The sequence below is a fragment of the Bufo gargarizans genome, chromosome 3 (assembly GCF_014858855.1).
Source record: "Bufo gargarizans isolate SCDJY-AF-19 chromosome 3, ASM1485885v1, whole genome shotgun sequence".
Classification (NCBI taxonomy): domain Eukaryota; kingdom Metazoa; phylum Chordata; class Amphibia; order Anura; family Bufonidae; genus Bufo; species Bufo gargarizans.
In genome coordinates, this window is record NC_058082.1 from 565,843,102 (window position 1) to 565,856,160 (window position 13,059).

At 43.4% G+C, this 13,059-nt stretch overlaps 1 protein-coding gene across 3 annotated transcripts in view; it reads left to right on the plus strand.

Annotated features, from left to right (window-relative positions):
* The first annotated feature begins 342 nt into the window (after positions 1–342).
* The window catches only part of LOC122930714 (hemicentin-1-like), a 72,669-nt gene continuing 59,952 nt past the window's right edge, over positions 343–13,059 (plus strand). For all 3 annotated transcript variants that reach the window (XM_044284276.1, XM_044284278.1, XM_044284279.1), the window contains exon 1: positions 343–490. In XM_044284276.1, coding sequence (XP_044140211.1) covers positions 403–490 — 88 coding nt within the window. In that variant the 5' untranslated portion in view covers positions 343–402. The remainder of the gene's footprint in view (positions 491–13,059) is intronic.

Consider the following 13,059-nt stretch of genomic DNA (forward strand, 5'->3'; position numbering starts at 1 on the left):
TAAGTATTTGGTGTCTGAAAATATGACCTAAAGGTTTTTCAGGTTTGCCTGCCATTAAAGTGAATGGGGCCTGCAGCAAACTTGCGGTTCGCTAATATTTGATCGTGAACGCGCATTCGCGAACCGTCCCGGCCGATGTTCATCCATCACAACCGTGGAAGAGCCTCTCTGCAGAACATATGCGGGTGGGCTTCCCTGTGGCAGCCCCGGCGGTCTTTTCAGGGGTTCTGCCCGTACGTTAAGGATTAAGGATAAGGATTGCATGTGAATACTTCTATGGGCAGTGGAAAATTCAGCAAATATTTCAAACCTGTAAGTAGAAGCCTCTAGGTGACTTTTGAGAAATCACACAAACCACATACTGACAGGAACTGGCCGGACTCTTCCTCTTCTCTGCAGCAGATGCCACTATCTTTCAGATTCTTATACGGCGGCATGAAGTCCATCCAGCTTCTTGTCTACATCTCTCTTTTTATTTCTGGAGCTGTTGGTGAGTATCTATTTATTCATATAGTGCAAACATATTCTGCAGCGATGTACACGGACTGACGCCGTTCACATTAGTCCTTAGGCCTAATTGTGCGTACTACCGTGTCTCATACCCACATTGCGGTACACTTCATCACAAAACATCTAATCAGACCATTCATACACATCCCAAACGCAGCAGATTATATCACAATGAAACTATCCATTATTTACTATGACATAATATTATAAGGAGAGAGGAGACACAGCAATGTATGAGGAGAGAGGAGGCACAGTATTGTATAAGGAGAGAGGAGACACAGTATTGTATGACGAGAGAGGAGACACAGCTATGTATGAGGAGAGAGGAGACACAGTATTGTATGAGGAGAGAGGAGACACAGCATTGTATAAGGAGAGAGAAGACACAGTATTGTATAAGGAGAGAGGAGACACAGCAATGTATGAGGAGAGAGGAGACACAGTATTGTATAAGGAGAGAGGAGACACAGCAATGTATGAGTAGAGAGGAGACACAGTATTGTATGAAGAGAGAGGAGACACAGTATTGTATAAGGAGAGAGGAGACACAGTATTGTATGAGGAGAGAGGAGACACAGTATTGTATGACGAGAGAGGAGACACAGCATTGTATAAGGAGAGAGGAGACACAGCATTGTATAAGGAGAGAGGAGACACAGCATTGTATAAGGAGAGAGGAGACACAGCAATGTATGACAACAGAGGAGACACAGTATTGTATGAGGAGGGAGGAGACACAGCAATGTATGAGGAGAGAGGAGACACAGCTATGTATGAGGAGAGAGGAGACACAGCTATGTATGAGGAGAGAGGAGACACAGCTATGTATGAGGAGAGAGGAGACACAGCTATGTATGAGGAGAGAGGAGACACAGCTATGTATGAGGAGAGAGGAGACACAGCTATGTATGAGGAGAGAGGAGACACAGCTATGTATGAGGAGAGAGGAGACACAGCTATGTATGAGGAGAGAGGAGACACAGCTATGTATGAGGAGAGAGGAGACACAGCTATGTATGAGGAGAGAGGAGACACAGCTATGTATGATGAGAGAGGAGACACAGCTATGTATGAGGAGAGAGGAGACACAGCTATGTATGAGGAGAGAGGAGACACAGCTATGTATGAGGAGAGAGGAGACACAGTATTGTATGAGAAGAGAGGAGACACAGTGTTGTATCAGTAGAGAGGAGACACAATATTGTATGAGGAGAGAGGAGATACAGTATTGTATCAGTAGAGAGGAGACACAATATTGTATGAGAAGAGAGGAGACACAGTATTGTATGAGAAGAGAGGAGACACAGTGTTGTATCAGTAGAGAGGAGACACAATATTGTATGAGGAGAGAGGAGATACAGTATTGTATGAGAAGAGAGGAGACACAGTATTGTATCAGTAGAGAGGAGACACAATATTGTATGAGAAGAGAGGAGACACAGCATTGTATGAGGAGAGAGGAGACACAGTATTGTATGAGAAGAGAGGAGACACAGTATTGTATGAGAAGAGAGGAGACACAGTGTTGTATCAGTAGAGAGGAGACACAATATTGTATGAGGAGAGAGGAGACACAGCATGTATGAGGAGAGAGGAGACACAGCATTGTATGAGGAGAGAGGAGACACAGCATTGTATGAGGAGAGAGGAGACACAGTATTGTATGAGGAGAGAGGAGACACAGTATTGTATGAGGAGAGAGGAGACACAGTATTGTATGAGGAGAGAGGAGACACAGTATTGTATGAGGAGAGAGGAGACACAGTATTGTATAAGGAGAGAGGAGACACAATATTGTTTGAGAAGAGAGAAGACACAGTATTGTATGAGGATATATGAGACACAGTATTGTATGAAGAGAGAGGAGACACAGTATTGTATGAAGAGAGAGGAGACACAGTATTGTATGAAGAGAGAGGAGACACAGTATTGTATGAAGAGAGAGGAGACATAGCATTGTATGAGGAGAGAAGAGACACAGTACTGTATCAGCAGAGAGGAGACACAGTATTGTATGAGGAGAGAGGGGACACAGTATTGCATGGAGAGATGAGGCACAGTATTGTATGAGAAGAGAGAAGACACAGTATTGTATGAGGAGAGAGGAGACACAGCATTGTATGAGGAGAGAGGAGACACAGTGTTGTATCAGTAGAGAGGAGATACAATATTGTATGAGGAGAGAGGAGACACAGCATTGTATGAGAAGAGAGGAGACACAGTGTTGTATCAGTAGAGAGGAGACACAATATTGTATGAGGAGAGAGGAGACACAGCATTGTATGAGAAGAGAGGAGACACAGTGTTGTATCAGTAGAGAGGAGACACAATATTGTATGAGGAGAGAGGAGACACAGTATTGTATGAGGAGAGAGGAGACACAATATGTATGAGGAGAGAGGAGACACAGTATTGTATGAGGAGAGAGGAGACACAGCATTGTATGAGAAGAGAGGAGACACAGTGTTGTATCAGTAGAGAGGAGACACAGTATTGTATGAGGAGAGAGGAGACACAGTATTGTATGAAGAGAGAGGAGACACAGTATTGTATGAGAAGAGAGGAGACACAGTATTCTATGAGAAGAGAGGAGACACAGCATTGTATGAGGAGAGAGGAGACACAGTATTGTATGAGAAGAGAGGAGACACAGTGTTGTATGAGGAGAGAGGAGACACAGTATTGTATGAGAAGAGAGGAGACACAGTGTTGTATCAGTAGAGAGGAGACACAATATTGTATGAGGAGAGAGGAGACACAGTATTGTATGAGGAGAGAGGAGACACAATATGTATGAGGAGAGAGGAGACACAGTATTGTATGAAGAGAGAGGAGACACAGTATTGTATGAGAAGAGAGGAGACACAGTATTGTATGAGAAGAGAGGAGACACAGTATTGTATGAGAAGAGAGGAGACACAGTGTTGTATGAGGAGAGAGGAGACACAGTATTGTATGAGAAGAGAGGAGACACAGTGTTGTATCAGTAGAGAGGAGACACAATATTGTATGAGGAGAGAGGAGACACAGCATTGTATGAGGAGAGAGGAGACACAGTATTGTATGAGAAGAGAGGAGACACAGCATTGTATGAGGAGAGAGGAGACACAGCATTGTATGAGGAGAGAGGAGACACAGTATTGTATGAGAAGAGAGGAGACACAGTATTGTATGAGGAGAGAGGAGACACAGTATTGTATGAGAAGAGAGGAGACACAGTATTGTATGAGAAGAGAGGAGACACAGTATTGTATGAGAAGAGAGGAGACACAGTATTGTATGAGAAGAGAGGAGACACAGTATTGTATGAGAAGAGAGGAGACACAGCATTGTATAAGGAGAGAGGAGACACAGTATTGTATGAGAAGAGAGGAGACACAGTATTGTATGAGAAGAGAGGAGACACAATATTGTATGAGGAGAGAGGAGACACAATATTGTATGAGGAGAGAGGAGACACAGTATTGTATGAGGAGAGAGGAGACACAGTGTTGTATCAGTAGAGAGGAGACACAGTATTGTATGAGGAGAGAGGAGACACAGTATTGTATGAGGAGAGAGGAGACACAATATTGTATGAGGAGAGAGGAGACACAGTATTGTATAAAGAGAGAGGAGACACAGCATTGTATGAGGAGAGAGGAGACACAGCATTGTATAAGGAGAGAGAAGACACAGCATTGTATGAGGAGAGAGGAGACACAGCAATGTATGAGGAGAGAGGAGACACAGTATTGTATGACGTTGTGGAAATTCGTTTGCATCAGACGCACATATCCAAGCTGCGCTAAAAGTTCTCCAACCACAAAGAATTTCCCCCGTGCTTAAAAACACATGTATGAAGCTCCTTTGTGTAAGGCAAGGCAACCCTCTTCAAGACTCAGACACGGTCAGGGCCGTCTTTGCCGCAGGGCAAAAGGGGCAGCTGCCCCGGGCCCAGTTGCTCCTGGGGGCCCAAGGTAGCTCAGCTCCGTTTCCCGAGTCCCGACTCCCATCCATTCACAAATTTTATGCAGCAAGCAGCAGCGCAGCAGTCTTCAGAACAACTTACAGCTGCGCTGCTTAGTTGGAAAGCACGTCGGCGCCCCGCCGTCACACACCCCCTTTTACCACGTGACGGTGGGGCGCCGACGTGCTTGCCAACTTAGCAGCGCAGTTGTAAGTTATTCTGAAGACTGCTGCGCTGCTGCTTGCTGCATAAAATTTGTGAATGGATGGGAGTCGGGACTCGGGAAACGGAGCTGAGCTACCTTGGGCCCCCAGGAGCAGCCAGCAGCAGGGACTAAGTCTCCGCCTCCGGACCGGTCCAGAGCTAAAGGGATTGGGTAGTGAGTCACGGCCTCATGTGACCAGACCACCAGTGACTCACTCACCTTACCTTACACAGCCAGACCAGACCTGCCACTGCCGCGCCAGGAGGGGAGGACTTGGTAGGTAAAGCAAAAAGCTTTATTTTATATTAGAAATTTAGACCTGTCAGGTCACCAAATTAATAATTAACCCCAGATCCGTTCATAAATTAGTGGGGGATTATCACCCTAAGTTCACACCTGAGCGTTTTACAGCGCGTTCAAACGCGCTGTAAAACGCTCAACACGTGAAAACCAATGCTTCCCTATGGCCCTGGTTCACACTTGAGCGTTTTACAGCGCGTTTGAACGCGCTGTAAAACGCCCGACGCATAAACAAGTTCTTGAGCTTTTTGGGGGGCGTTTGTCGCGCGTTTTGGCCATAGACTCATTGGACAACACTGCAATCACACAAACGCGCGTTTACTATTGCAAAAAACGTGCATAAAAACGCGCGACAAATACGCGCGTAAAACGCGCGTCTCAGAAACGCTCAGGTGTGAACCCAGGGTCATAGAGACAGACGGCTCCAGGAGACATAAGAGGTTGGGTTGGGTTCTCTCCGTCTGCTGCTGAACTGTGGCCTGGGGGCTGGGGCCACCACCAGCCACATTTACTAATCTTTGCTCAGGGGGGCCCTCATGGTGTGGACTGGACTGGTCATTTTCACTAAGGAATATAGTTTAACCATTTATGTGCAAAAGAGAAAATAAGAAGTCAGCTCCAATCAGATATCTGCACATAGACCAAGACTCTTGGTCTATGTGCAGATATCTGATTGGAGCTGACTTCTTATTTTCTCTTTTGCACATAAATGGTTAAACTATATTCCTTAGTGAAAATGACCAGTCCACACCACACAATGAGAGCCCCCCTGAGAAAAGGGTGACACCAGCCATAGCAATGCCACTGCCTCTATCTGTAAGTCGCTGGAGTGCACGGCGGGCTCGCTTTTCTGAAGGAAGCGGAACTGTCTGAACTCTGAATGGCTGTACAGTCAGTAGTGGCATGTGACACATGTGGCAATAATAATGTGTCTGCTGGCCTGCAGCCTGGTGAAGACCTGTGTCATGTCATGTGTGATGTGCATCCCAATTATGCCATACATACGTGTGCAGATACTGGTCCTGTACTCCTGTGAGGCTGCAAGGCAGGGGTGATGTGTGGACCACTCCTGAGACTGCATGTGCTTAGGCCTCATGCACACGGCCGTTGTTTGGGTCCGCCTCCGAGCCACCGTTTTGGCGGCTCGGATGCGGACCCATTCACTGTGTGTTGTGGTGGAGGGCGTGATTGCCTGCTAGGGTGTGTGAAGGCGGGATCCAGGGGGCCCAAGTAAATTCTTGCCCAGGGTCCAATCAATATTAAAGACGGCCCTGGACACGGTGCTTCATTGTAGACTTCTTCTGAGCACTGCCCCCCCACCTCCTACCTAGTCTCCTCCCTTTTATCTTATAGCCAAAGGGGTAACAATAGAAAGGGGCCGGTCCGTCACCCGACCACTTCCTTCATGTAACAAACATAGCGGCTCTCCCAATTGGTGGCTCTGGGTTGGTGCTCTGTCCTAGGTGACTCACCCAGCCACTGAGAGACGTAAAATATGTGAAATATTGATAGGCAGGCACGCTATATCTACCACACAAATTATATTTATTAATAAAGGTTAATATAAATTTAAAATAGGTAATTTATTTGAATGCTTTTTAAAATATATGGATATCACGTCTAAAAAAGGAATTAGGTTTTGATTATAAGTGTCTATCGATAGTCCAAGTCGCGTTAAGCTTGTTGTGCGCAGGTTCTTCTAATGGCATTTGTAATCCAATTACATATATGTTACTAGTAGAGATGCTGTAAATATTTTATATATTAGAATAAAAGAAAGTTGAACAGAAGCTTCCTGTCTGTGGCTGCCTTCATCTTTCACCATCTTGAGGCGATCCTGGCTGGGGGGTATTGGTTTACCGATGTATTATGCTTATCCGAGTAACACCCCCCCCCCCTCCCATGAAGTCAGTAGTATCTCATTGTCCAGACATACACAGAAGTGTATATATACTTCCCACGACAGAGGTGATTTTTAACTTTTTACAACAACTTTTTACATTGATTTTAACCGTACATATATTGTTTTTATTAGATTTTTATTTGATATATATTATTGTTTCCATTTGATCTATATATTATTCTGCACATCATTGTACTGCCTTCCAGCTCCTCTTCTGTTAGTACCACCGGCCAACACACCCAGTTCCCGCACCCTTTTTGCTCATAGTCTCTGTAATGAAAGGTAATGCCAGGTAATTTCAGATGCGTTTTGAGGTACTCCAACCTCTTCCTCAGTGGCCATGTTTGAACCTTTAGGACTGCCCTCTTTTATACCCACTTCGTCAAATAACCCACCAAACACCCGACCTGGAGTCTGTTCACTGGGATTTGTTACCCATATTATGTCTTTATTAGGACATTTCAATGTTGTGCTTGTGTTTTCTTGGTATACATATCTGTATGCGTATATATAGCTGAGAACATATATTCTTGCTGGTTGATATTTGATATCGATTCATTCGAGAATTATTAAGTAGTTGGTACTAAAAGTATAAAATATATAAAAATAATAAAGAATATACAAAAAAAATTAAATAAATAATTATAAAAGGTAATAGTGATGAATTCCTATGGAGAAATATGGAGAAGGTAGTGGTGAATATCTTAGTCATGTAGTTGTGTCTAACTTTATATATCTAGCCTTTGAGAAAGTGGAAGAGGGGGAGACCACATCTCACAGATGTCAAGACAGGAATCAAGGAGGATTTATGATTTCGAAACGTTAATACCTGACGGTTTAAATGCTGAATTCGAATTCGAATAAAAAGGGAAGAGGGGGAAAAAAATTAATACAGGGAGTAGGAAAAAAGGAGAGAACCCAACCAGAATTAAATACCTCGATTTCCCTAATGTTTATGAGCAGAAAGATCGAAACAACAATTACTGACTAGCATGAAAATTGTCAGTTACATTTTCCGGTGAAATTCACCAATTTTTGGGTGTATAGTACCACTGCTATACCTAGTAGGCCGGTTAAAAAAAATACAAATTGTCATTAATATTTTTGGGTGAAATTAACCAATTTTTGGGTGTATAGTACCACTGCTATACCTAGTAGGCCGGTTAAAAAATAAAATAAAATTGTCATTAACATTTTTTGGTGAAATTAACCAATTTTTGGGTGTATAGGACCACTGCTATACCTAGTAGGCCAGTAAAAAAAAAGTAATTAACATTTTCTGGTTAAATTAACCAATTTTTGGATGTATAGTACCACTGCTATATCTAGTAGGCCGTTTAAAAAATAAAAAATAAATTGTCATTAACATTTTCGGGTGAAATTCACCAATTTGTGGGTGTATAGTACCTCTGCTGTACCTAGTAGGCCGGTTAACAAAAAAAATAATAATTTGTTAGTTATATTTTCAGTTGAAATTCAACATTTTTTGGGTGTGAAGTACCACTGCTATACCTAGTAGACAGGTTAAACAATAAAACAATTTGTCTGTTACATTTTATGGTGAAATTAACCAATTTTTGGGTGTGATGTACCACTGCTATAACTAGTAGGCCGGTAAAAAAAAAAAAAATTGTCAGTTACATTTTTGGGTGAAATTAACCAATTTTTGCGTGTGAAGTACCACTGCTATACCTAATAGGCTGGTTAACAAAAAAAAATAATTGTCAGTTAAATTTTATGGTCAAATTCACCAATTTTTGGGTGTAATATACCCCTCCTCTACCTAGTTGACAGCTTAATAAATTTCAATAATTTTTATTTTACATTTTCGGGTGACAATAGACAATTAGACAATTGTTTTCTGTCTTAGACCCCGCTCTACCAAGTAGACGGGTTAATACATTTCTGTAATTTTTCTGTTACATTCTTGGGTTGACATTATACAATTTTAGATGTGAATAAACCCCGGCTCTGCAGGTGACAGGGAATAATATATCTGAAATGCTTCTTTCATTGATGCGCGCCACCTGCTTTGATTCAATGCTTAAACTTAAACAAGTTGTACCACATTTAAGCTTCAATACTTTGTCCCACATTTCCACTATACTCATTTGGCCAACATTTGCGCCTCAATAGCTTTTCCCACAATTCCGCTTGACTCTTTTGGCCCACATTTGGGCTTCTGTAATTTGTCCCACATTTGCGCCCCCAATTTTTTTATAAATTTATCTCCCTTAAATTTGGTCTCTTTTTCCCACACTCCCTCTCCGGCCTGGAACCCTGATTCCCCGCCACCCGTAATCAACATGGTCGGCGCATAAAAGAACATGGAAAGTTGATAGAGCAGATATCAAATTGGATGGTGAACATCACGGGGACGTGCAACATGGTGGGGCAGTAAGTGTGCACACGCCTACATGGACTGACTGAAGGGTCAGCCCCTGCAACTTCTGGGTCTCCAAATTGGGCACATGGCCTGAGCTTGCCCTTCACGCCTTGGAGGTGCTGGCCTGTCCTGCAGCCGGTGTATTGTCTGAACGTGTGTTTAGCACAACTGGAGAGTTATATTTCCCAATGTTTTGGGGTCTACCCTAATTTAAAAAAATACATTTTAAAACAAAAAGCAGTGTAGGCTACCTCCTCCTCCACCGCCGCTTCCACCTACACCGCCGCATCCACCGCCTCCTCAACCTGCTACTCCATATGGACCTGGTCCTCCTAGAGCAAGATTATTATTTTTTATTTTTACGTATTTAATGCTATTTAAAGTCATTTCCCTATCCACATTTGTTTGCAGAGCACTTGCCATGCTCTTAACCGCATTTTGACGCCATTTGCAGCCCTCTAGCCGTTTCCATGACATTTCTACAGCCATTTTAGTGCTCAAAAGTTCAGGTCCCCATTGACTTCAATGGGGTTCGGGTTTGGGGTCAAGTTCGGGTCAAGTTCGGGTCCCGAACTCGAACTTTTTTCTGAAGCTAGAGGGAATTACCTTATAAGCAGCTAACCTGCGTAGGAAATAGTACAGACCCGTCAACTCCACACAAGAATTTCTGACGGTCACGGACTTCCAGTAATAACTGAATAGACTGGGGGATCGCTCCATCAGTCTGAACGTCACATCCTTCTTTCCAGAAGATATAATCTGGTCTATGGGTGCTATTAAAGAGATCAGGGTTTTCATTAGTAAGGTTGACCGTTATACCTTCCTCACAACTGGAGGATCCCACAAACGTTTGCCCTTTACCACATCTACGGGCCGCCTAGCTGCCTGGACACCCATACAGGATTAACAAGCGAGGAGCCAGAGCTACTATTAAACCTATATCTGATATTACCCTATAGGAATGTATCGTTATGTGCTATCAACAAATGTCTCCTTGTGGCCCTGGCTAGTTTGAGGTGAGTTTCCCTTCCTAAAAACTAAACGAAATAAATAAACAAAAGTGATACTCTTCATTCTTTGATGTAGTTGAGCAGCTTCTTGCAGTGACGGTGTGGATCCAGTTGTCTCATCCCTCGAACTTCAGAGAGGTTGGCGTCATCAGCAGCACCTGGAATAGCCCAAGATATCTCGGCTCTAGTCCCGTCCTCGGATGTTTTTTTAGCACGACCCAATCATCTGGTTGACTAGAATGAACACTGGTTATTGAGTCTGGGTCCGGGAGAGACTTCCGAACCCGGTGGTGGACACCGGGTGATAACCCGTGGGGCTGCCTGGGGGCATCCCTGATGGAATAAAGGGTTACAGCGGAACATTCAGGCCATGAATCGGCCGTGATTTTTCTTTCTTCTTTTCAAAAATCGGACCCAAGTACCGTTAAAGAAAAGGCAGTCGTGATGGTTCTCGATGTGATTCCCTACTAGGTTAGAAAATTGATTGACAGTTGAGAGGTTAAAATGGTTAGTAAAAAGCTAAAAAATTGTTGTTTTCTGCACCACTCCCCCCCCCCCCCCCCCATCGTCCTCAAAACCAGGAAGAAGAGAAGCTGGACTCAACATAGTGCATTGTCTTAAGGTTAGAGGGAGGAATGAGAGAGAGAGAGTGAGAGTGAGAGAAGCGACCTTGTCAGTAGTGGAGGTGGAAGTGACAGTTGGAGACTCACTTACCTCGGGTACTGGTTGTGTTTCAGTAGGCCCGGGTTCAGTGGTTCTGGCCTGTTTCAACAAAGTCAGCCCAGATAGAGCCTTCTCTGCTTCCTGCATCGGATCCCTAACCTTAATTTTCCCCTCAGGCCAGGCGTACATCACTCGGTTCTTCCGGATTGAAACCGCCTTCTGTACGCCCTGCTTACTTACCACGATTGACTTTTCCAGCCACCATTGCGCTACCTCCAACATTTTTGCCGACGGGAGCCTGGGCCTGAACTCTGTAATAAATTTTTCCCATCTCCATACGTCAAAAATACCTTCCAGAAGGATACTCCAATTAGTTCCCTTGGACCACCTACTCCATTCTTTAAGGGGCTTTGTGGCCTTCACCTCATAACTAGATCTCATGTATTGAGCAGCCGTCTGACCCCTCGAGGGGACTATTTTTTCCCCTCCGAACATGGATCTGCCACAACCCATCCTTGGTTAACCAAGCCGTTACTAGTGTTGCCTGCGTCTAGGGACACGCTTTTGACCGTACACGGAAGGTACCGCCCGGCTCCTTCTCACGGTAAGTCTGTCCGACTCTGACTTTTACACAGCCAATGTCAGACAGCTAGAAATCTCCTGCACTGAGAGCGGCCTATTGCTACTCTCAATGCTATTTCCACTCCTGCAGGGCCTTTAGGCCAGAGCTCCTTTTGTTGGTTTTCCAGTATGCCTCCTAATGGGCTATACACAGCTGAGCTACGCCTGTGTTTGACCAGCTGAGGCTACCCAATAAATAAGACTCGCTTTTCTCCAACTTAATGTGGCTCCTCCAGTCAATCTCCTGCTGATAAAATAAAAAGAAATACGGGGTTAACCTCTGGTTGTTAAAGAGAGTCAGGAGTGGAGAACTGTCACTTGGAAAAAGAGAAATAGAAGGAAGAAAGTATGCTAAGATCGAATATAGAACTGCAGAAAAAGGTCAATATAAAACTTGCCTCACTATACAAAGGTAAATCCTGTAATCAATCAAAGAAATGGCCAAAAAAAAATAGACAAAAATTACTGAAAATAAAACCGGAAAAAGATGCCAAAATATGAAAAAGGAAAAAACTGAAAAAGAACTTGATTACAACAATAAAAATCTAAAAATAAATATGAGTTAGTAAAAAGAAACCCTGTAAAAAGGAGAGAAAAAAACAATGTAGCCTTCTCAAGAATCAAAAACGCCCAAACAATAACATGAAAAAACCCACCACTGAAGCACATTCTCTACAAAAAAAAACCTCAGTTACAGGAAGTCTTGCTATAAACATTGAGATTCAGTAAAAAGTACATTTTTACTTAAAACCGAAACTCAAATACAAAAATCCTTTGGAACACATACAATTGCATAGGACTGAACTAACACATCAATGTCTTGGAGGGTTCGCCTGAAACCGTAAGCACTGGCAGGAGAATTTCTTGGTAAAGATAATTGAAACTTGGCAGTCAGGAATTAAACGTCACAAACTGCGCTCACCGACTAACAAGCTTGCAAGATGGAACCATACAAAGTGGGAGAACAAAAGAGAAAGCGCCACTCTCTACGCAACCAAAGGAGAAGAATTTGTGGTAGCCCAGGGATCAGGATTATCAATAAATCAGGTGCAGTAGTTGATCCCCGAAAAATCCCAAAGAGATACTGTACTAATAGTAGTAATAGAAAAAGCTTTGAGAGCGCCAAATGTGCAGATTAGAACCACAATATTAATGTAATACTCTATTAAAAAATAGGATAAAAACAAATCCAGAGTAAAACTTCAGTTAACTCACTTCGCTGGGGGGTTGCCACCAGGATAAAACTCAAGACACCTGGAGCAAACCCCCCGGGCTGAGATCGCCTGTAGTCTGGTGGAGATTGAAGTCAGCGCTCCAGTCGTGCAATAGAGATGGCAATCGGGGCGCGGGTCAGCAACTTCTTTGTCAATCGCTTTATTTCAAGGATATGCTGCTCAACGCGTTTCGGGGAAGACATAAAAACCCCTTCATCAGGAGAAATAATAAGAAACGGGTACAGGTAGGACACATATATATATATATATATATATACATACACACATACAGAACATA